Source organism: Capricornis sumatraensis, chromosome 2, assembly GCF_032405125.1.
Source record: "Capricornis sumatraensis isolate serow.1 chromosome 2, serow.2, whole genome shotgun sequence".
In the NCBI taxonomy this organism is placed as follows: domain Eukaryota; kingdom Metazoa; phylum Chordata; class Mammalia; order Artiodactyla; family Bovidae; genus Capricornis; species Capricornis sumatraensis.
In genome coordinates, this window is record NC_091070.1 from 16,217,930 (window position 1) to 16,243,471 (window position 25,542).

At 45.6% G+C, this 25,542-nt stretch overlaps 1 protein-coding gene across 1 annotated transcript; it reads right to left on the reverse strand.

Moving 5' to 3' along the window:
• Nucleotides 1–1,070: 1,070 nt before the first annotated feature.
• Nucleotides 1,071–22,987, reverse strand: BATF (basic leucine zipper ATF-like transcription factor). The gene is made up of 3 exons (XM_068966530.1): nt 22,883–22,987; nt 20,503–20,607; nt 1,071–1,491 (listed from the first exon to the last, which is right to left on the reverse strand). Exons 1-3 carry the CDS (start codon nt 22,943–22,945, stop codon nt 1,282–1,284), a joined length of 378 nt encoding a protein of 125 aa, XP_068822631.1. The 5' UTR covers nt 22,946–22,987; the 3' UTR covers nt 1,071–1,281.
• Between the last annotated feature and the right edge of the window lie 2,555 nt (nt 22,988–25,542).

Here is a 25,542-nt window from a genome sequence, read left to right on the forward strand (position 1 = left end):
GTGGGTTCGAAGCCCTGAAGATAATCCTATGTTATCTGAGCCACATAACAGGACTGATGCTGAAGCGGAAGCTCCAATACTTTGGCCAACTGATACAAAGAACCGACTCATTGGAAAAGATCCTGATTCTAGGAAAGATCGAAGGCGGGAGGAGAAGGGGATGATAGAGGATGAGATGGTTGGATGGCATCACCAACTCGATGGACATGAGTTTGAGTGAGTTCCAGGAGTTGATGATGGGCAGGGAAGCCTGGTGTGCTGCAGTCCATGGGGCCGCAAAGAGTTGGACACGACTGAGTGACTGAACTGATCTGAGCCACTGCTGCTCTCAAACTATGGAGCCTTGAGGAGACAGCGAAGCTGTGTGTGCGCTATCCCGGCTTCCCAGGGGAGGTGGAGTCCTCAGCAGGACACTGGTGCCTGTCTCTGAAGCCGGGTTGCCCCGCCAGAGAGGAAAGCCTTGCCTTCATGTGAGCTGCTCCTTGAGTTACTAGTGCTCCTGGCGTGGGGCCAGGCATGTAGCAGCGCCCAGGGCTGGCCATCTGGACTGGGCTGAGTCAGCGCAGTCCTGTGAGAGGTGAGTACCAGCCTGAATGACCATCCCACTCCACTGCACCAGCCCTTCTCTCCTGCAGAGAATGACCCTAGAACCGACTCGAGCTGACAATCTAGAAAGCATCACGCAATGAGGCATGGAAAGTGGGAGGTCACATAGAGGCAATGTGGGGAGGGAAATGATGGAGATGCCTAGAGGAAGAACTGAAGATGCTTTGAGAAAACCCAGCTTCCCAAGTAGATGAACAAGCCGTGGGAAAGAGCCGTATGAGCAGAGTCGCCAGACCTTTCAGGGCTCCTGAGCCCAAGGACCAAAAAAATGACCCAAACCCCACAGAACTTTAGGTTTCAAGCCCTTGCCAGATTGGTTTCTTTTAATTCATTTATTTAGAAAAATAACCCTGCCCTACCCTCCTCCCTCTGGGTCACCGGACTTGGGCAGCATGCTTGACCTAGCTTTGGGTCAGGTCTCCCACCCAGTTGAAGGTCCAGGCCCCTGGCGGCGGGCGGCCACGCTGCGGGCAGCTGCACACATTTCCAGTTGCCGTGCGTTCCCATCCCCGGGCTCTTGATCCTGGGGTCCGGCCTCGGCCTCTGGCTCTCTGCGTGGAGAGAGGGCGCTGACGGAGGAGGGCTGCCGGGCTACAGTCTGTGCGCCACTCCCAAGGCCCTGGGAGCAGCTGGAGACGGAGGCTCTGCTCTCTGCTCGCCCTCCCTCGGGGGAGCTCAGGGCTGGAAGCGCGGGGAGCTGACGTGAGTCTGGTGGAAGGCATGGGCGCTGTACACCACCTCGGGGGGCGAGGGCGCGCCGGGGGCCAGCACAGAGCACAAGGGCTCGTGGCTGTTCAGCACCGACGTGAAGTACTTCATCTCTTCCGTGAGCTGCTTGATCTCCTTCCGCAGCGCCGCGTTCTGCTTCTCCAAGTCTTCACTCTCCTGTGAGCGGAAAGGATGGACACTGCAGGTTACTATCAGGGCGCAGGGGAAGATTGCGGGGCGTGGAGGAGGCAGTGGGAGTTCCGCATTAGATTTCCACTAGCACGGCCAGGCAAGGGCATCGGTGACTTTTTCTGCACATGCGAGCGTGTGCACGCGTGCGTGTATATTTGTACGTGTCATGTGTGTGGATGGGTGCGGTGCTGTGTGCTGTGCTTAGTCCTGTCCTGTGCTCAGTCGCGCCCGACTCTTGGCGACCCATGGACTGCAGCCCGTCAGGCTCCTCTGCCCATGGAGATTCTCCAGGCGAGAATACTGGAGTGGGTTACCATGCCCTGCTCCAGGGGATCTTCCCAACCCAGGGATCAAACCCTGGTCTCCCGCGTTGCAGGCAGATTCTTTATACCATCTGAGCCACCAGGGAAGCCCGTGCATTTGCATAAATACATGTATATTTGTACACGTATGTGCATAGCTGTTTAGATCAAACCATATGAAACTGCTGATATTTATTTTGACCTCGGAAAATGGCAGTTGCGTTCGGTCCCAACTAACAGAGATATGTGTGTGTGTGTGAAGGCATGTGTGAACTGCATGAGTGTGCCCCTCTGCATGCAGGTATATGCATAGGTCTCCATAAGTGTATATGAGAGTTGAGAGTGGCAAGTGCATGTCCAGGCCAGTGCATGACCAGCCAGAGCTGGAAAAATGGAATAGAGTTTGTGAGACTGACTTATACTAATTTCACTCTTTTCTGCTCTGTTACACTGGTGTGTTAGCCTAATGTTCCCAGCATTTGCATTTAGTCTTATGAATGGAGTCCTTGGTTAACTGTCTACGTCACCCAGATTCTAGAACATTTGGGGTCTTCTAAATGATAAACGGTCAAACTCCAGCAGAGTTCTCTCTCCCAGCAGCTTGTCCTGTAGAACTCTGGGTGTGGCCCAGCACCTGTGCTTTCTTTTTTTCCAGAAACACCTTTACCCCCTTGCTTCAGGGAACCATCAGATACATGCTAATCAGAAAACCTCAGGACACCCCTGGTGGTCCAGTGGTTAAGAATCCGCCTTCCAATACAGGGGATGTGAATTCAGTCCCTGGTTGGAAAACTAAGATGCTGTAGAACCCCTAAGTCTGCATGCCGCAACCGGAGAAGCCTGTGCGCTGCACCTAGAGAGGAGCGCACATGTGCCAAAACAAAGACTCAGCGCAGCCAAAGAGATTTTAAAAAGAAAGGCTCAGGGTAAAGAGCTCTGACTACCGATCACATCATTAATTAGTCAACAATTACACCCTGGTAATTAGCATTTACTGGAAAACAATCCCACCTTCAGAAAACCAGGGGAACTGCATTTCCAATGTGATTTTAATGTTCACATTCCTTGACTCAGTTAGACCATCTTTGCTAATCATTGGTACCCACAGAGGAAGAAAAAATGGCACTGGAGATGCAAATAAATTACATTTTCGTTCAAAAAGTGACCTACTATTTGGATTCCAGGTCTTATTTTTCTTGTTCTGTTTCACTTAGGTTAGTGTTTTCCAAGCTTGCCATGACATTAGAACTAATCTGAGGGCCTGATAAAAATATAGTTCCAGGCACTTCCTGAAATCTAGAGGTTTGAACTCAGTGAGTTCGGAACTTGGGATTTGAATTCTGGGAATCTGAATTTTTAACAAATGCCCCAGATTATTCTAACCACCAGACAAGTTTGAAAACAATAGCTAGTAATGTTAAATGTGATAATAAATGTGTTCTAACTATCCAAGCACTTATTAAGTGCCTGGCATGGAGTATGAACTCAAGTGCTTGTTGATGACATCAACCGATGGATCAGAAGTTGACTCAGAATTACAGTAGGCAGTGAGCATATGTGTGATAACTTGACATTTAAAATTTGCTTTAGAAAACCAGCTTCAGGTTAATGAGAGAGTTAGTTACACTGCTGACTGCCCTAACCCCTGCAAATGGGAGTTCTTTTGAAGTGGTAAGGAGAACGTGGCCTTATCCATCAAGGCAGCTTCCGGCAGTTGGTACAGGACAGACGCTAGCGTGCTCAACCTCAGCCTGGCATTTCCTGTGTGTGGCCCGGGGCTAGAAAATGCGTCCAGGTCAATACAAAGGAAAACTCCATCTCTAAAACAGGATGGGGAGTTGGGATACCAAGAGCCACGATGGTAGAGACAAGGGCACTGGCTGCTGCTTCTGCAAGGTGTGACCAGCTCATTCATCTCACCATTTGATTATTTCCGGGCACATCCCAGAGACAGGGCATCCCCTCTCTTTACCAAAAGGTAAGATAAAGCAACAAATGAGACTGGGGGGCGTTGGCAAGACGGGAACCGGGGGCCGGGAGTCCTGGCCCCTTCCTCTAGCCCTTTTCCTCGCCCCCTCTGAGAGTTTCCACTGGTGACAACATTTACTGTAAGTTCTGTGCTCCGAAGAGCCTGGGCAAACCCCGAGGCAGAAGGGAGGGGCGGGTAGGCGGGCCACAGGGACCAACCGCTCTGACCTTCTCTCCGCCCAGAGGCCGGCCGGCTTTCGGGAAGTGACAGCGGGCTCTTCCTCCCTAAGCCAGCCCTGCTGAGCTCCAGCTTTGTCCTCTCCTTCTCCCTGCCCCTGGGAGATCCCGGAGCTCTAGGGGAGTGTTCAAAACCACCATGGCCTCTAACTAGAAAACAACCAGCTGTGACAAGAAACTTGTCTTTACCTTGGGAAGCAAGACTGCTTCCTGCCAGGGCCCCAGAGAAACGTGCACTGCCAGCCCAGGGGCCCTGCAGCCAGCCAGACGCTTCGCAGAGGAAGAGCCTGACTTCCCTCACAGAAGCAAGCGGCTGATCTAGGGCTCTCAATCCCAACCTGCCCCTGCCCGGCCTAGGTCCACTCTGACCCTCCCTGGGGCCCAGCATGCCCTACAAAGGGTTCACACAGGGACACCTGGCTTAGGGACACCTGGGAGCAGCTCTGTACCCAGAAGTACCATGATCACAGCCCCCCTAACTTCCCCCTGAATTCCCAACAGGGCCTGGAAACCGAGAACTCAGCAAGGGAAAAGGAAAGTAACATTTAGAAAGTAAATTTTAGCTTCTAATGTATGTGTCTTCTCCTAAGGTGGGGGGGGGGGGGCGGGGGCGGGGCTGCCCTTGGGCTTCCACATAACCTGCTTTTTACTTTTGGGGATTCATTTAGATCCTTTAGGCTCCTTGCAATAACCCTCTGAGGTGGCTATGTACGGCCAGCCCTTATCATTATCTCCATTTTACAGATGAGGCCAACTGAGACCCTGGGAGAAACCTACTGCACAAACCCCCCACTCCCATCCCTAAAGGAGTACAGGCTGGTGGCAGCAGGTGCTGAAACAAAGAGCTATAGATTCACCTAGAGACACTTATTTTCTAACTATCCCTTACGCCATCCCACCCCTGACCCCCCACACCCATAAATTCGTTCTCAAAGTCTGTGAATCTGTTTCTGTTTTGTACATAAGTTCATTTGTATCATCGACGTGTACACACTGCTATATTTAAAATGGATAACCAACAAGACCCTACCATATAGCACAAGGAACTCGGCTAAGCGTTATGAGGCAGCCTGGGTGGGAGGGGAGTTGAATGGATACATGTATATGTATGGCTGAGTCCCTTTGCTGTCCACCTGAAACTATCAACTAAACATTATTTATCAGCTCTAGTCCAATACAAACTAAAAAGTAAAAACAAAAACAAAAACAAATAAAAAGACGCCTTTTCTCAGAGGTCCAGAAAGTTTGAGCGGGTGACTGATCCAAAGGCCCAGAACCAGGTAGATACAGAACAGGGCTGGGCTCTCGGCTTCTCCATCTTCAGTCCTGTGCTCCTTTTAGCCCACCCACTGCTTCTCTTGAGAGATTTGATGACTCAGGGTCTCTGGAGTCACTAAGATCACTAGCCTTCTAAGGGAAAACTGGGTCTTGGTTTGGTGATCCTTCAAGACAACGCAAAAACCCTGAGTTGGTCATACTCTTCCAATGAGTTACTCTTGGCCATACTCTTCCAACAGAGCTAATCATCACCTCCTGCCCTGAGCTGGGATGGAGTCTAATGTGCAGCTATTCTGTGACAGGGTTGACTTGGGGCCAGACCATCCCCAGACCACAGCATGGTCTGGAATACATGGCAACGGGGCTGGGGAGCTGGGGGGGCTCCATCAGGTAGCAGTGGACAGGGGTCTTGGTCCTGGCTCTGGCTGGGTGACCCTTGGTGACATCCTTTTCCTCTCTGAGCCGCAGTTGCCTCACTTTAAACCAGGAAGACTGGACCAACACATTGATTCTCAACCTTGGTCACACACTAGGATCAGTGGGATCCCTGGAAAGTTTTACTGATGCCTGATTCTGATTTAATCAGGCTGGGGTGCACCTGGGCATTGAGTTGTTAAGGGCTCCCCAGGGAAGTCTAATGTGCAGTGAATGTTGAAAACCACAGGATTAGAAGTCTAAGCCCTCTCTAACTCTCAAATATTTCAGATTTTAAATGGACTACCTGTATGTATTAGCCAACCAGAGCCTATAACTGGAAAGGGTAGTTGTGTGTTGGAAGCAGAGGTATGTAGACTCAATGTATATGAGACAGATAGTAGAAACCAAAAATTTAAACGAATAATCCAGTTTGAATTAATAATGACTAACATTTCTTGGACGATACCATGTGCCAAGTACATTACAGTTACCATTACATTTAATCTTTGCAAGAACCCTATGTGGTAGATAATATTACTAGCCACATTGTAGAGAAGAGGAAAATCTAAGGTAGAGAGAAGTTAGGTAACTTGTTCAAGGTCACACAGCTTGTCAGTTGTAGCACCGGTACTTGAACTGAGACTGTCTGCCTTCAGAGCCTGTGCCCACCATTTTCTCTTGCCTTTGAAGTCTGCTTAAATCTTATGATATCTGGTAATTATCTCCTCTGAGGCCTCAGCCTGGTTGACTTTCCTATTTCATCTTCCCTCTCTTCCCGCCTCATGCAAATTGAGATGCTAATGTTCACAATTCACCCTCACCTGTGAGGTTACTTGGTGCCGCCCTTACCGTGAACCACAAGCAGTTTGGGGGTGGCCAAGGAGGAGGTTTCTTGGGGGTGTGGGAACACTCTGGGAAATTCCCTAGTGGAGGGGCCAAGCAGGGGGTCACCGTAGAGCGCTTGAATGATGGGGAATCCCCAGGCAGGTCCCTTCCCCAGAGGGAAGCTAGTTGGGACCGAGGCTAAGGACAAACTCTAACCCAAGGCTCTAGTGGGGACTCTCCAGGCCTCCTTCGCAGGGCTTGGAGCGTCTTCCTGCCAGGTCTGGTTTAATGCCTTGACCTTCTCCTTGAGTTTTCTAATCACACTTTCCAGAAGGGTGAAAATAGTCCCTGTGTTTTTCTCCTCAACAGAATCTGCAGTTATTGGTAGGGTGACCTTTCAGCTCCCACCCACACTTCAATACGAGAGTGGTGTGTGAAGCTCACACCCAGCTCTTGGTTCAATTCCCAGCAGTCTGCAACCCACCCCCCAACCTCCCTCCCCTCCCAGGCAGAACGAGGCTGGAGCCCACCATTCCCGGAGAAGTCCGTGAACCAAGAGGTAGGGTACGTCCCAAGCCATAGTGGGATCTATGCTATGTCCCCCACCAATCCTGGGGAAATAGCCCCACTCCTGTTCCTCACCTGAGGAGGAGAGAAGAATCACTAAACCACAGGTCTTTGCACTGAATTCTGGAGAAATCTACACTTCAGAGCCTTAAAGCTGAAGCTCCAGGACTGTCAGCACCTGGTCATCTGCTGACACTTAACTGCATCGGCCACGCCCCTAGGGCCCTGCCTGGGATCCTTTCTTCTGTTCCTTGGCTTTCAGGACCAGGACTGCATTGACCTCATATATGAGAAACACTGTAAGATAGCTCACTCAGTCTATCCCGAACTCCTTACCCCTGTTTTCCTCTAGAGAGGCTAGGAAAAGAATTCCTCAATTACCCAGCTTCCCCTGCAGCTAGATAGGACCATGTGACAGATTCTGACCAATGAGACATAAGCAGAAATACAGGGAGGGAGAGGATGAAGTTTCGCTTTCCCGGGGATAAAAGGGAAAGCCTCACCAGACAAAGGCTACCCTCTCTGGACACAGATTGATGCCTGGAGATTCAGGAGCCATCTTGCAGCCTTGAGGATGAAACCCCCATCCTGAGAATGACTGCCCAAAAGAGAGAAGGAGCTTGGTTCTTTGATGACATTCTTGTACTATCCCTGGTCTGTCTACTTCTGAACTTCTTATTTGAGAAAAATCTAAAATACAAAAGGTGACTTGTTGATGCCTCTGTTGGATAGTTTTTCTATAACTCCTGACTGATACCTCAGGTTAGAAAGGATATCATCCAGTTTTGAAAGACAAACTAATAATTTCCATCAACATCAAGGTCTGAACTGTTTTCTTTGGTTTTGTTTTAAGCTCCAGGTCTCTGGAACAGAGTGTCTGGGTATCTACTCACAAAATTGCCCCAAATTCACTCCACACATTGTACCACATGCATCGGACAGGCTTCTAAATGTCACAACTCCCCAGTTCTCAGCCCTAGCTGCACACTGCAGTTTCCTGGAGAGCTTTTTTTTTTTAAAAAAAAAAAAAAAAACACTTGATTCCTGGATTTTACCACTGAAATGTTCCAATTTAATTGTTCCAGACTGGGTTCAGGCATCAAGATTAAAAAAGTACTTGCCAGGTGAGCTTAATGAACACCAGCTTGAGAAGTATGTTCATAGTAGGTTCTTCTTAAAAATAATAAAACAATATAAATATATACAGTTTGATTTTGTTAAATTTATGATATCATATTTATATATTTACTTATATTTTGTTTTATTAAATATATTTATTGTGTAACATAGTATAAATAATATAAATATAAAGAACTTTAAAGAAGGAAGAGGATATTTCTAAGTCAAAATTTCTTCTAAAAGTAAATGGCTATTTAAGGCAAAGAGTCTTATAGTTGGTGAAAATTTCAAGTGGCCCAGAATAGTTCACTCTTATAGAAAGGCAAGAGGTACAGGACTTATCGGAATCTCATTAATGATAACTTCATCAAATTATTTGTCCTATGGATTGTTAAGCTCGGTGAGGACAGGAGCCATCCTTGTCTTCACTGTTTCATCCTCAGTGAAGGACAAAACATGGTCTGGAGTGAAAGAGAGTGTTTTATCCTGGGACTGTGCCTGGCACACAGTGAAGAGATCAGTAAAATCATGTTTCTTGATTGCCAACTTGGAGTCTGTAATAATTTACCAAAATCTGAGACCTGCATTTGAAGAGTCTACTAAATTTGTGATATCCATGAAATTTCCCAGGGAGTGTTTAACCAAGCATTTAAGTACATTTATTGCTTCTACTTTTAACTCTAGAAGAGTTAGTTACAAATGAGTGTTTGGTGGTGGTTTAGTCGCTGAGTTATTTCTGACTCTTGTGACCCATGGACTGTAGCCCGCCAGGCTCCTCTGTCCATTGGATTTCCCAAGCAAGAATGCTGGAGTGGATTGCATTTCCTTCTCCAGGGAATCTTCCCAACCCAGGGATTGAACTCTGGTATGCTACATTGGAGGTGGATTCTTTATCAACTGAGCCATCAGGGAAGCCCACAAACGAGTGTGAGAGGGTTTGTTGTTGTTTTTTTTTAAGGCCTGCTTAGCAACATTTTTGTTCCCCAGACTGAAGCTGTGGAGTGGAAGCAGCTGAATTACAGCACTGTCAGAACCCTGTATGCAATTTCCCTGGCCTCAACTTAACCTGTCCCAACCAAATGAAGCAAAGGAGACCTGCCCAACTGTAGTGAAAAACCCAGCCAGGGAAACAGTGTTCTTAAAGTTTGTATAAGCAACTGGAAAGAAGGGCATACATTTTCATATATGATAATACTTCTGATATCTTCATGTGATTGATTTATAGGAAAATAGTGGCCTCTCTGCATTAAACAAATAAAATCTTCTCTCCAATGCAAAACTGACAAATGCCTTATTGTTTTCTTTTGACGTTTGCTCTCGAATTATTTCGCAAACAGCCCAGTGAGGTGTAATAGCTTTACATTTCGTAGGTCAGAATTTAGGTTTAGATATCTGCCCTCTCCCTGTCCCCACTGGATGTGAATTCATTTTACTGAGGCCCCCACCCCCACCCCATCTGGTTCCTGCTCCCTGGGGCACAATGGCCTTTTTTCCCCCCAAGTTCCTCTTCTTGAGCTCACAGTCCTGGGCCCCACAAGGCATCTTTCTGACCCTTGACAGGCCCCACAGAGTTTGGCCTGAAGGCTCTGCAGATAGCACTCTCTCCCGGGATCTTCCCAGGCTCCTTTCCATGACTCTTCTTTGATTTCAGATGTCAGGCCCTCAGAAGGACCCTCCTTGACACCATTCCCAGCCCTGTCCTTAAGTCACTGTTAACACTGCACCATTTGGTTTCCTTTAAAGCCCTCCTCACTTTGTGTGATTAGTGAAATGCTGCTGTAAGTCACTTCAGTCGTGTCCGACTCTGTGCGACCCCATAGCAGGCAGCCCACCAGGCTCCCCCGTCCCTGGGATTCTCCAGGCAAGAACACTGGAGTGGGTTGCCATTTCCTTAGTAAATAACAATTGGTCAGTTGATCTTCCAGTGTGACTTCTGATTGAATGTCCCTGAAATCAGGGACTTAGTCTGTCTTGTCCCTGCTGAACTCTCAGCACCTAGGGAAAAAAAAATGCCCATAGGAGGCATTTCATGTACACTCGTACAGCAGAAAGAATCATTTCTGTCGACATAAGCTCCGGTACTCGGAATATGGCCTTTGCTTTTGCCATTTTCTGGACTACCGCACCCTCTTAGCAATAGGCATATTTCTGTGTCAGCTGAGTAACTGGAAAATATTTTAGTGACAGGGTCATCTCTTGCAGGAAATTGCCTTCTAGCACCAGGAATCTAGCCCCCTCTAGTTGGCTCTGAACTTAATCTTTACTCGTAAGTTTCCTAAGAGCCTTAGGTCATCCTCCTTGGTTCCCCTCAATCTAGTGTGACCAGATGTTTACTGGGACACTCCCAGTTCATAGTATGGTCCTCGTGTAATTTTTTACCAGCGCCTCTTTTCACTCTCAAAAATGTCCCTGTTTGGAAGATAAATTATGAGATCTCCTACCAAAGCCTTTCTCCTAAATTCTGACTCAGGGATGCCTTCGCTGTTCTCATCCTCAGTGTCCACCAGAATTCACTCAGGGTCTATTTGACCATTTTCTTATTTTTTTTAATAAAAAATACAATATAAGTACATTAAAGATATATTTTTAAAAAGTATACCCACCCATGATTCTAGTCCTCTAAACACAACCCTTTTCATTTGTACATGTTGCCATCTTGTCCTTTTTAACAAATAATAGCAACCAAAATGTCCAGCATTAGAAAGCCATGTACGGCAAACAGTTGATCATCTGTTTGTTGATACAACCATTACAATAATAATTACGGTGATTTTTGTAAGTGTGACAAAATTATGACAGAAAAGAAAATACAAATTTGTTTATATACTTAGAGTATACTTACAAAATCACCATATAATTATTATTTTAATGGCTATATCAACAAACGGATGATCCACAGTTTACCTTAAGTGGCTTTCTAATGCTGAACATTTTGGTTACTGTTATAAATAATGGTATAGTGAACATCTTGCAGTCCTTGGTTAGTACTTTTATAAAAGGTTGTGTAAGATATACAGTGTCATCGGCCATGAATGTATGTATTATTACAACAACCTTGTTGGGATTTAGGTGTTATAATTTTAGGTGATTTTTTTTTTTTTTGGCCTTTCTGTGTGGCACTGGGGATCTTAGTTCCCCAATCAGGGATCAAACCCATGCCCCCTGGGCAGTGAAAGGTCAGAGTCTTAACCACTGGACTACCAAGAAAGTCCCAAGTGTTGTAATTTTAAATAATTTATTTTGCTAACAAACTTTTGGAAAGTTCTTAATTTCATTTTAATGTTACAAGTTATTGATTACTAAGAAGAAATAAATTTCTATAAATGTATTCCCTAGTATAGCATTCTCAACCAAGGACAATTTTGACCCCCCCCCAGGGAACATTTGGGAAGATTTAGAAATATTTCTGATTTTCATAACCAGAGGGGTGAGGTGGTGCTACTGGCATCTAGTGGGTAGATTTTAGATTTTACAAAGCTGGAGACCAACCCCCTCCCACACACACAACAAAGAATTGTCCAACTCAAAATGTCAATATTGCCGAGGCTGGGAAACCCATGGTGTGTATTGTTTTCACAATCAGAATAGAAAATTGGGTTATATTCATTTCAGTAGGAAAAAAATGTTACGTAAGCTTTCTGTTCATAGCCTTTGCCCACTTACCTATTGGCATCTTGAGGTTTTTCTTAAAAAGGCTGTTCTTTCTATACTGTATTAAATCTGAGTTTATTTAATTTGACAGAAATATTCCCCTAGTATGTCACTGTCCTTTTGATTTTGGATTACACCTTTAAGATCTTTTTTAAAATAAAGGAACTTTGACTTCCCTTGTGGTCGAGTGGCTAAGACTCCGAGCTCCCAATGCAGGAGACCAGTGTCCAGTCCCTGGTCAGGGAACTAGATCCCTAAGACCCAGCACAGCCAAATAAATAAATAAAGGAACTTTTAAATTTGGCCCCTTTCAACCTGGGACTCTCTGCCTTTCTGGTCTCTTACTATGTGCTCGGGCTCTGTTGCTGAACAGTGTCTGGACTATTCACATGTCCTGGTTAATGGCCTACTACTTAACTCACCCTTTGCAAAAGGACGTGTGAGAGCAACACCATCTGCAGAGCAAAGTCCTGCTCAGCAAAGGGGCACAAAAACAAAAGCAAGTGGTGGGAAGGCAAGAGGTTTCATTTCTTGGGTGTCCTTGAGGAAGACAGCAGCGTCCTCACCAGTAATACATACAGCAGAGTGACCTGGAGCATCTCTGAGTTTCTTTTTAATTCTGCGATTCCATCAAGAAGGGGGCACGACCACAGTTATGGTTAGTCCCTCTACGAACTCCCGTATGGACCCATGGCAGGGTCCCCTACAGGTACTCCGCAGTCTGAAGGGGGCTTTGTCCTGTGGAACCAATCTATGGAATCCCCCTAGGACTCGGGGGGCCTGACTGAGTCCTACAGAGGAAACTGAGTCTACCCCAGACCAGCTTGGGGTTTGGTGAGGCTCCCTCATGCTTTCCAAGAGAAAGTAGTCTGGTAGCCACTGAAAACAGCTTCATGAAGACTTCAGCTGAGTGGGTGCCACCAATCTCTGACCGGGACATGTAATCACATTCAGACAGAAATTCCTTATACTGCCGAATACGCCTGCTGACCGTAACCATGCTGACCCCTCATTAGTAGGACAAGCAGTTGGTAGGGGGTGAATTCCTCTGTGTGTTTTTCCTTCCCAAATGAGAATCGTCAAATTTTTATTCTGATTTTTAAAACGGTACACATTTATTATAATAAAAAGAATTACAGAAAAGTACCAGGAGTAAGGTGACTTATTCAAATCTCAACCACATAGAAGTAGCCACAGTTAGCATTCTGAAGACTGTTCTTCCAGACATCTCTTATGCATGCAAACATGCCCCCAAACCACAAATTTTACATCAAGAGGATTATACTCTGCATATTCTTTGTCACTTGCTGTGTCACTCAATGCCATGTCATTAGCATCTTTCTGTGTTGATAAATACGGACTCACTTACTCATTTTTTGTGATAGTACAGAATTCTAGTGTATGAATGTGTCATAATATACTTATCTCCATAGCTGGGCATATGTCCAATTTTAGAGTAATGATAAAGTGTATGCTGCTGCTACTGCTAAGTCGCTTCAGTCATGTCCGACTCTGTGCGACCCCAAGACGCAGCCCACCAGGCTTCCCCGTCCCTGGGATTCTCCAGGCAAGAACACTGGAGTGGGTTGCCATTTCCTTCTCCAATGCATGGAAGTGAAAAGTGAAAGTGAAGTCGCTCAGTCATGTCTGACTCTTAGCGACCCCACGGACTGCGGCCCATCAGGCTCCTCCATCCATGGGATTTTCCAGGCAAGAGTGCTGGAGTGGGGTGCCATTGCCTTCTCAGGATAAAGTGTATACTGTTCACAAATAATGAATTGGCCATCTTTGTGTATCATTTTTTCTTCAAACTCCTGTAGGTGGAATTGCTCCACCAAAGAGCAGGATGTTAATATTTATTGCTACACAACTTTCTTTAAAAATGGTCTCAATTTTCTCAGCTAGGCCTAATGGAGAGAAAGTGTCAACTTTGGAGGATGCTGCTTAAAGAACAAAAGAAAAAAAATTCAGGAAGGGGTTCAAGGAAGATGAGTCTTCACAAGAGTCCAAAGGATGAGGCTGTGTTGCCTAGTGGTTAGGAAGATGGGTTCTGAAGTCAGACAGACCTAGTTACAAAATGTGTGACCTTGGACAAGTTACTTAACCTAATACAAGAATGACAAAATAAGGTTTTTGTGCAGATTAAACGAGATAACGGCAGGTAGACCACACACGCACAGTGCCTGGTATATAGTTGTGTGTTCAATTAATGTTTTTAATATAAAGAAGTTCAGGGCAGCAGAGGCACAAGAGAAACGTCCTTTCCATGGATAGTTCACTGATTTTGCACTGAACTTCTTTAGGCTGGAACTAGTAAGAACATTCATTCTTTCTGTGGTTTTCATTTTGCTTTATTTTTTTTTACCTATGACTTCTCTATACCAATAAAACTTAAGGTATAATCTCCGAGAGGGAGGAAAAAAAAACCTGATAGAATGAGAAAGAACCGTAAACAGTCTTCTTGCCCAGGCCTTACCAGAAGTCCAAGAACAACATTCTCCTTCTAAGGAGGCCTGAGAAGTGAGCATCTTTGCTGAGCTTTGCTTCTTCCATTACTTAATTTTCCTCCAGTTATAAAAACTTTATTTCTCACAGCATCGGCTTAATTTCAGACATAATTTACCCTCCTGATATTTGCTATATATGACATTAAAGATCTACCCTGAACCTTTAAATCTTTCTCTCTTTTTTTTTAAATTAGTATGAGATCTTTCACACTAGAGGCAGCCCCAGGCAAACAGCCATCCCTCCTCCAATCTAAGTATCTGAAGTTCCAGCTTCCAGATCTGACCCTGTAACTCTGCTTTGCTTCCAGTTCCATCCTCAAGGCCAGATCTGACTTGTCAACATCATAGCTCTGGGCTAATATTACTGCCTTTCCATCGCCTCCTCCACTTTTAGCCTTTTCATGAACACAGCTTCTCAATCGATCTCAGTTCTCTTTCCCACTGACCTGGGACACAGATGCAAAATCCTTCCTGCTACAAGGCACCAGAGTATCCTACAATTACCAAGATAACCACACAAATGAAACTGATTCGCTGTCCCTTACAGTGGCTTGTTTAGTGCTGGAGACCTTAAGATTACTCATTAGAAATCCCAACTGACTGTTGTCCCAAAGGACTGAGATATTTATGCACGATGTTCAAGGGATAAAACATCACAGTGGAAGGCTATTCAATGTTTGAGATCAAATTAGAAAAGAAGTCATTCTAATGCACATGTAATAATGATCTATATTGGAAATTTAATATTTATATTATATAAATAAAAGCACATAATAAAAGCATCCAAACTATATTAAAAAGTACAAAAATGCAAAGTATCTCTCTTCTGCATTAGACCTTTTGTCCTACTTTCAGAAATATGTATCATTAGCAATTTGGGGGGGAAACCTACTTGAAATTTTTTAAGCTTATATGCATATGCACATATGTGTTTTTATTTTCGTTAAAGATATGCATGGAAGAAAACTATACTCCAGACTCATACTTATTCACTTAAGAGTATAGAAGCTTGATAATCTTTTCAGAGTAGCACATTCAGATTTAACTTGTTATTTTAATACCTTCGTGGTATTCCACTGAATAAACCAACTCTAGTTTATCGAATGAGTCTCTTACTGATGACCATTGAGCTTGTTTCCTGTCTTTGCTATGACAAGCAATGCAGCGAGGGTTATATCTACATATACATAATTGTGTAATCTGTGAATATGTTTGTAAACAGATTCCTAGATGTAAAATTGCCAAGTTACCGTGTATGCGCACTAGTAACTTTGGACATGGTCAAATTGCTCCCTAATGGAGTTGCACCAAATTATACTTCCAGTAGTAGGTGGTGGTACCTGCTTCACCATCATCTTGGCAACATGGTCTTTTAGCAACATTTTCTGTCTTTGTCAGTCTGGCAGAGAATGTAACTGTTGCTTTAACTGTCATTTTCCTAACTGAGGTCTAGCAGCTTTTCTGTATCTATTTGCCATTTATTTTTCTCTTTCTTTAAATTGCCTATTCTTTTATTATTCATTTTTTCTTTTGTTTGTAGATCATTTTCTTATTCGTAAGGGCTCTCGTATATTAAGCTAATATGCCCTTTTTTGGTCATATATGTTGCAGGTATTTTTCCCAGTCTTCACTTGCTTTTGATTTTACATATTAGGTACTTTGAACTGTATAGACATTTTCACTTATGTATAAAATACAGTTTTTATTGATAAATGTGTATCAATCTTTCCCTTTATGGCTTCAGGGTTTTTCATTTTATCTGGAAGCCTTCATTCCAAGATAAATGTTTTTAATGCTTATTTTTCAAATGTCTTCAATTTTTTCTGTATGTAATCTATATGCATTGTAAAAGAAGTGAAGACTCTAGTTTTTTTTTTTTTTAGATGACCAACCAGTTTTCCCAACACAATTTATTGAGTACTTCATTTTTTTCTTGTTTCAAATGCCATCTTAGACATTTTGCATTTTTACTTGTGTCTTAGGAACTAACACAAATTTGAGTCTATTTGTTTTTGAGTCTATTTGTTTGAGTTTGTTTGGAGGTCTACTTCTATGTTCTATTCTGTCCAATATTCTATCTTTTCTACATTGCTTTGATTTCTATATTTATAATTCACTTTAATATCTTATTCAGCGAATTGTCTCTAATTACCCTCTTTTTTTAGAATTTTCCTAGAAATTCTCACATGGTTATTTTTCACAAGGTATTTAGAATATCTAATTTAATTTCCTCCAATACCCAGAAAATCCTATTTTATTGAGATCACATTAAATTAGATAAATTTCTAAATTAATTTAAGGAAAATTGCTATCTTTATATAAGACATATTTTTTCAATTATTTGAAAATTTAAAAATCACCTAGAATAATTTTGAAGCTTAAAACAATTAAACCCTGTATTCTTTTTGTTAAATTTATTCCTTCTTTCCATTTGCTGTTCTTGGTATTGTAAATAGAATCTTTCTTCCCATTAAATTTTTAAATCTAGTTTGCATAAGAAAAGTTATTACTTTTTGTGTTAACTTTGAAAGCTGACTGGGTTCTTATTATTTTTAATAGTTTTTAGCTGATTATCTTGGATTCACTTATTAGTGACTAATACCTTTTGAAAGTGAATGGCTCAAAATATGACTTTCTCCTTTTTAATCAATACCTTTACTATACCTAACGGACTCTACACTTGACCGCGAGAGAAAATGAACTGAGTGTGCTGAGTGCTGTGTGAGACACCAATCAAATGAGAATTAAAAAACAGAATGTGGGGAAATTCCTTGGTGGTCCAGGGGTTAGAACTCTGAGCTTCCACTGCAGGGGGCACAGGTTCGATCCCTGATCAGGGAACTAGAATCCCACATGCCACGAGGTGCAGCAAAACAGACAGAATGTGGACACTGTTGATATTACGATTATGAAAAGGAGCTCCTCCTGATTTGGTTAATGTGAGTGGTAGTCAAGGCCAGAGATGTTATCACATTGGCATGAGGTTAAACCGCTTGTTGAAAGCACCAGCTTCCCTACTCTGCTCTTTTAAAAGCAATCTACATACAGAGTGTTGATGCAAATCACTTATAGGATAGATACTGAAAATGCTAAATAATAGGTATTCCTCTCTCTCACTAGAGAAACAGAATAATTTTTTTCCTATTTTAAGAGAAATAATAGTGACAAAGTTGAAACCGAGAAATCAGTTGTCACCCCAGCATCTAAGGGGCTAGCATACTAATACAAAGGTGGTCCTTATTTAGGACCACAGTACTTTCTAAACCCTGGTCTTTTACATCTTATTAGGTGAGTCCTATGGCTGTGTCGTTGGGCCAGAGAATGGTTCCAGAGCCTCAACATGTGGAGACAAGCATGGAAAGGAATCAGGGGCACACCAAGCACCCAACCCTAAGAATGCTGGTGGTAAATAGAAGGCCTTCTACCTGAATCACAAACATGATTAAGAGGATAATGGATACAGAAGATAGGTGATTATTGTCTGAGAGGAAATGAACATTTCAGATCACAATCAAGCTCTCTGTTTGATGGTGGCAGATTTGTATGTTGCTGCCAAATTTCAGATCACAGCCAAACCCTCTGCTTAATGGTGGCAGATTTATATGTTGCTACCAAAAGTTTCTACCCAAAGTCAAGAAACATAAGTCACATTGGTTGCAACACACAGGCTTGCTGTATAAACTCTGAGGTGTTCTACTCACTGGTCAAAAAGTGAAGGTGAATGCTATGGTGCTCAGAAGAAAGGAGTGGGGAGGAGTCTGTCCAGGTATGGCATCGATGAGAACACTCTAGAGACCAGGGGTTTGAGTGTGGACATAGTGACTCATGGACCTCCCAAACCCCAGAGCGTGTCTTGGTATAGTCTTGACTAGTATAATCAGATGGGCTACATCTTCTGGCTCAAACTCTTTTTTTGCAAAGAGAGGCAGCAGAGTCAGTGTTGAAAACCTTGCCTTAGCAAGGAAGCATGCATGTCACCCTCACTGATATGTCCCCACGAGTTGAAGAAAGACCAGGGGGTGGAGTTCCCAGGGAGACAGAGGCACAGCTCAAGTTAGGGAAGACTCCTCTGCTCCTACTGGGAGGCAGGGGGCTCTCCATCACTAGGCGTGATAGGCATACTTTGGGGATCATGTCCAGAGAGTGTTGTAGAGATTCTTGAGCATCAAAAGTGTGTCTGAACTTTCCAGCCTTTAAGAAATCTTTCAGCCCTGAGATAAATATAAATTCAGATGCATAAAACCTTAGTTGTAGTCATCTTATTTCTTATAATGATAACTATCTTTAATATTACTCTTATTATACTTAAAATTTTTGAATAGTTATGCTATGCCTAGGAGGACTGAGCTTGAGCTGTTCATATGCACTCTATCTATGAGGTACTTATTGTCCCATTTTCCTGATAAGGGAACTACAACTAAGGGAGGTAAAGAAGATCTCTACAGTCTAAGGTGGGTCATACAGACAGTGAATGGCAGAACTGGGACTCACACCATGTCCTTATGATGGTGGCACGGCTGAGCAATACATAATTTCCTTTTTTAAAAGTATTGCAAACTTATAAAGCCTATAGCAGATTTCTAGTTTCAGAACATTGTCTACTTATACCAAAAGATAGACTTTATCCTTACTAATTTTATTTATTTGCTTGTTCTAAAGGATAGTGAATAAGAATCAGATGCTGATGGAGGCAAAGTGAGCAATCATAGATTTTTCAAGCCTAAAAGAGTAAATTGGAGTGTCGTGAGCCCCTAAGCCATGGTGAAATCATGGAAAACTTATGAGCAGCAGGGCCACCACCAGCTTAACGTTTACGCTACTGATCACAATTACCAAAGAGAACAGACTTAGTGTTCATCCATTCTTTCTTTCAACAAATATTCATGAGTATGAAACTACATTAGTGTGCATTGGAAGACATGTTGAATACATTTCAAATAAAACATGAGCAACCAATCAGAGATCTTCACACTATCTGCTCTCTGCTTCCTTACAAAGTTAAAAATGGTATCTTTTTACCTAAAACTGCATCTTACTTTTCCTTGATGGGATTAACACAGTCATTCTTTAACTGACCAGTTACCAGGCTAATCTTTCAAGTAGACATAAGTATATTCATTTTTTATGCCAATTCCCCTTTTTATCATTGGAATGAATTCCTGGGGTGCTAGGGGTCTGGGAATGGTTCGGGGTGGGGGGCAGTGTGGGGAAGGATGAGAAAGGACAGTGTTGCAAGAGGAAGGGCTGAAGGGATAGAAGAGAAAGGAGCTAGTGGAATAAGGGTTGATTGAAAAGGAGCAAATTAAAGGGCAGGGTGAAGAGAGTAAGGTGGTAAGGTGAGGGAGATGAGGAGAAGACTTTTCTGTAACAAGCACACAGCCATGATTTGTGAACACTGACCAGGATCTTGCGCCGCTGGAGGAAATGCAGTTCTGATCGCCCAAGACCCTTGCTCAAGCCAGGGGTCAGGGCTTCCCTGGAAAGTGTAAGACTGGAGGCAACTCAGTCAGGATGATGACTGTGCCAGATACGTGCGCTTGCAACTGTATCATTCACAGACCATCTCGGGATATCATCAAAGTAGAAATTTTGAAATCAAACCTTAATAATCTTCAGAAAAGAAGTTGTGGGGTGCAGCACCCTGTGGACCTCATTGTCCCAAATGCAGGGCTGGGAGTGGCCGCCCCGCTGGCCTCCCAGGGGATGGGACTATATATATGTGCTCCTAGCACTGTGAGATGACAGACTCCCCCAAAGCACATAACACCTTCTGAATTGCTCCCAAAGGCAGTCGTGACTTCTGCTGTTTGGGTCCACGCGGGATGGAGCTGAGGCTGTCCCATCCCTGAGCAGGTGGATCCCTTCCACCAGACTCTGGGCTGCCCACACTCAGCTCCTTTCCTCCACATGCCATCCTGGGGCTCATTTCTCTTTCAGCCTCCTGGCCCATTTCCTGCGACAGAATCTTCTCCATGCACCCACTCCACCTGCATCCCTCACCCTCCACTGACACCCCCCACACACATCTCCACACAGGCAGGCTCAAGGCTCCGTCCCGGCGTCCACAGGTTGGTGGGGAGTAAAGCCTACGGTCCAAGAGGATGAAGAGAGGTCTGAACACTCACCAGGTGGAGGGTGTCGGCTTTCTGTGTCTGCCTCTGCCGGCTCTTCTGGGCGGCGATGCGATTTTTCTCCCTTCTCTGAACCTTTCTCACATCATCAGATGAGTCCTGGGGAGCAGAGATGATGAGAATTAGGGGAGTCTACTCCTCTCGTCTGAGCTGAAGCCGCCGCTCATGGTGTTTGGTATCCTGCCATCCACCCTTCCATTTCTTCATCGTTATTTGCCTGTCCACGCCCTGGTGACCAAAAGGCTGAACCCAAAAGGGAACCCTTCTCCACACTCTGTGAAACTCTCTTGTGTCTCTGTAGCTTTGGCCAGAAGATACAGGAAGACTGCAAAAGAGCTTGAGGCCTCAGGAGGGCTGAATTTGGAAAAAGATGGTTAAGGCGATGAAGTATGTTTCATCACCTCTCCTGTTCAGGGCTGCTCCACCCTTACCCTGTTACTTCTGGCCTAGAACCTTCGTGTTTTTTTTTTTTTTCTAAAATGTTGTTGAGCACTCACTATGTGCTTGCTTCTGTGCAAGTGTTTTTCCCTGAGGTGCTCTTGTTGAACCCCCTGGTTTGATGAAGTTGATGTGAGTATTTGCATCTTACATGGGGGAACAAAGGCTCAAAGAGCTTGCCCAGGGGCTCACAGTACTCTGGCAAGTTGCATCCTCCAGTGCTGAGTCTGATGCCTCTCCAAGCCACTCCCTCATCCACTACCAACTACTTCTTCCCTGGTGTGACCCCTTGGGGCTTCTGTTGCCTACACCCCCGCCCCGCCCCGCCCCAGTCTGAGGTCCCCATCCCAGATCTGCCTCTTTGTCCCCTGCATTCCCTTCCTTACACTCAGTGACCCTGACATCCCCCAGGGCACCCTGAGCACAAGGCCTAGCACAAAGTGGAGACCAGGAACAGTTTTAACGACGGAGATGACCTGGCCCTGGCAGGTAGGAGACGGGTGCTTAGGAGGACCTGGGGACCTTTGGTGTCATCTGAGTGCCTCCCACAGATGGGTGTGTGCTAGGTTAGCTCTGGCTTTGCCCAGACGCTACAGGGCAAGTGTAGAAGCTTGACCGAAACCCTCCTACACCCCCAGCTGTGTGCCATCTCACATCCCTGCAGGCTGGAGGGACACAGTTCCCAGGACAAGAGTCTGCCCTCCCAAGCGTACGTCTCACCAACGGGCTCAGTACTTCCAGGCCACTGCAGTCAGAGGGCAGTGGGTTAGATAGGAAGGAAGTGCTCTTCCTCTCAGGAGGCTGGGGAGCCGGGTCAGCACAAAAGCCGTGAGTAATTTCCTTCCTAAGAAGAGCGCAGACGTCCAGGCGGTCGAGCCAGGGCTGCAGTGTCTGTCCTCTAGAGGCCTCCACTAGGACCCCTTCCTACCTGCCCCTCTGCTGTCTGGCATTGATGACAGAAGCTGTAGTATATGTTTGTATGCTTTTATTCGGGCGGCAGCGTTTTCAAGACCCTCTCGGACACCCGTGCGAAGGAAAGAAGGCAGTTTTTAAACCCCGAGTTGGAGAAGACTTTGTCCTCCACCATTGTACTCGAGGAGCAGGGAGAGGGCTTCCTGTGGAGAGGGCTGTCAAGGAATGCGATGAGGAGAAAGCCCCAGGAGATGGGAAGCAGTCAGTAGGCTCCTGGTGGTGTTTTGTTTTTTTTTCTTTTTTTCTTTTAGCAACCCTCAAGCTGAAAAATTTTGAGTTGGAAGTTACAATCTTAGACACCCAGAATCTCCACCCTCACCTCTCTAGTTTCCCCAGAGCTGAGCTACAAGGGAATAATTTCAAGTGCCCAGAACCATCTCCTGATTCATTTCCTTCCTCCTCCAGCCCCCCCTCGCCCCCTCCTGTGCCAGCAACAGGTTCTGTGCTAGGAGGTAAGATAGATCCTTCCGAGCTGGACTGGGGTCCTCCTCCTTCTAACTTGCCTCCCCCCACCCCACCCCTTTCCTCTCCTCTTCGGCCGGCTGTCTCCTGGGCAACCATGTAGCTTTCAGGGCGTGCGTGCCCTCAGCCCGCATCAACGCTCCTCCCCACTCACTCTGCTACCGCCTTGGAGAGAGGTAGACTCTCTCTTCTGAGAGACCAGAGTTATTTGGTGCCCATTCCCCTCTCGGCTTCCTAGAAAGCTTCCTGGGATGGGACCCCAGGTGAGGTGAAGGCGATGGGTACCATCAGGGGACGCGGAGAGCATCCTCTGGCAGGAGGGGCGGAAGGATGAGGGTCTCCGCCCGAGATGCACGGCTTCCCTGCCGCCCTTGAGTCTAACAGGATGCTCCTGCCATCTCCTGGCCCCTCAGCGTCCCTGGGCAGAGGCCCAGGAAGCCTGGCCCTCTTCCTGCTGCCCCGGAGAATCAGGAGGGAGGAGGAGGGAAAGGCCGGACCCTACCTGTTTGCCAGGGGGTGGAGAGCGGCTGAAGCTGGAGTCGCTGCTGTCGGAGCTGTGAGGCATGGCCACGGTCTTCCGGGCTCTCCACGCAGCCCCAGGCGCCTCCGGGCTCCCCTGTCACCAGCCGGCCTCCCTTCCTGACTGCTCCCCCTGGGCCAGCAGCCCACCCCCCTCCGCAGGGCCCTCCTCTGCCCGCCTTGCCGCCGCCCCTGACCCCTGCGTCCTCCTCGCTCCGGGGTGCAGAGGCTCTGCTCCCCACAGGGACATGTCGCTTGCCTTGGGGCTCGCGCCCTCTCTCTCTCTTGTGGTTTCTGGTAACTCGCGCTGGAAGTCACATGGGCGGAAATTTAAGTTAGAAGTTAAATTGAGAGAAAATACATATCTGGGAAAAGACTCACCGAATTATGTGAAAGAAAGAAAAGAAAAAAAAAAAAAAAGATACACAAAACCCCAGAGGCCTTCCGACAGTTTGAAAGGCAGAACAGCTCACTTCAATTGATGAAGATAAAAAGAGAAAAACAGCCCAGGGAGGGAAAAACCCCAGCCAGAATTAGCAAGTCCATCTTCTGTCAACACGGGCAGAAAGAAGAGGACAGCAAGGAAAGAGTTTCCATTGTCACCCGACTTGATTTTTAAACCGAAATGAAAGCAACAGGCTGGGATTTCTTTCTGGTTTTTCACCAAAGCGGCTGCCTGTCCTGTCTTGCAGGGGGGGCTTCTCTGTCTCTCCTGCCTTGGGGTGGGCTAGGGTGAAGGGACCCAAGGGCTCAGACCTTTCCAGACAGACAGAAGGGGTGGTGGTAGGTCTGAAAGCCACAGGGACTAGCCTATGCCTCTTGGCAAGTGCTCTCTCTAGAGGAAAGATGCTTCCTGTGTTGAAGATCTTTCAGGGGATTCGGGTCAGCCTGGAATCTTAATGATTCATGAAGGTCCCAAGGTCAGAGCCCAGAGTGTAGGAACAGTTGAACACGCACAGACACAGAAATGAGCACTGTACTTGGAGTTGAAATAATCAGGATTTGAAATCTCCCTCTATCCCTTAGTATGTCTGTGGCCTTGGATAGCTCACTCATTTATCTGTAAATGAAGGGTGATAAAATCTTCTCTGCCTACCTCTCAGGGCTGTTTCAAGAAGCAAATAAAAGTGGATTACAAAGCCCCAGCAGACTGTAAACTATGCCATGAAGACAATCGCTAGCTGTAGTGCCACTTGTCCTGTTACATGCATGTTTGATAAGTTCTCAGTAAGCAATCCCCCACACACCTAGGCATTTGGGCTTTCAAGAAATGTCTTGTCTTATTCCCCATTTGGCTCCAAGCTAAATATTTGCCTTGCTTAGTCCTCACTGAAAGGAAGTATGGCGCCTGAGGGATGTTTTGTCCACTGGCTGAACTTCTGCCCTAAGACAATACTGTCCTAGAGGTAATTTGAGCAAAACAAAACCCCTTCCCCCATGGAAGCTGTATTTCAGTGGGAGAAGCAGACAGTAATCAAGAGTTAATATTTAACACAGCAGAAGGTGACAAGGGGCATGGAAGAAAATAAAGTGGGCAAGGGGTGGGGAATTCTGGGGGTCAGTGGGTTGCTGTTTTTGCAGGGTGGTTGGAAAAGGCCTTCCCGAAAGGGAGACAAGTAAGCAGAGCCCTGAAGGGAAGGACGGAGTGAATGGTGTGGGTGTCTAGGGGAAGAACATTCCAGCAAGGACCTGAGGTGGGAGAGGAACAGCAGGGAGGCCAGGGGAGCTGGAGTGAAAAGCTGTGAGTGGCAGGAGGTGAAGTCAGTGAGGTACCAGGCGTTTACATCAGCCTCGGAGGCCACTGTAAGGATTTTGGGTTTTGTTCTGAAAGAGATGGGGAGTTCCCAGAGGACCTGCCCTCCCGCTTGGATGCTGTGATTCTCTACCTCAGCCACTGTCTGTTCCCAGCACTCATCTAACTTAGTAATTATTTACTTTGTTTCTCCGGGTGTTCCCTCTTTGGAAGGTGAGCGCTATTTGTGAGTTTTATTCAGCAAGTGTTTACTGAGCACCTATGTTGTCCCCAGTTCTAAGTAAGGATATAGTCAGTATTTTGACTGTTTCTCTGAATGAGGTGATGAATCCGTTTGTTTTGCTGCATGATAAACCACAAAAAAAAAAAGAAAGAAAGAAAGAAAGAAATCTCAGTGGCTTAAAACAACAGCCATTTAGTCAGCTTTCGAGTGAGAGGATCATCTGGAATATTCCCCCCGGGAGCTGGGGGGTCTCAGCAGGACCTCGTCATGCGTCCTCATATACCTGTAGGTTGGTTGATCATTGGCTGGTCTAGGACCATCTTGCCCAGGACAGTTCCACATCCTGTGCCCTCATATACCCAGTAGGTTGGCTCATCATCGGCTGATCAGGACAGTTCTCCTCCACATGGCTTCTCATCCCTCAACAGGCTATCCCAGGCTTGTTAACACAGCCGTTCAGATTCCAAGAGGAAGGCTAAAAGCATTCAAAGCCTCCCGGGGCCCAGATTTCCCACCATGGTCCTTCTGCCACATTCTATTGGACAAAGACAGTTACAAGGCCAGGTCAGATGCTCTGGGTTGAGAAAGAGACTTCGTCTCTTGATGGGAAGAATTTAAAGAATTGTGGCCATGTCTGTGGTCTCCCACAGATGAGGTTTTAGAGTAG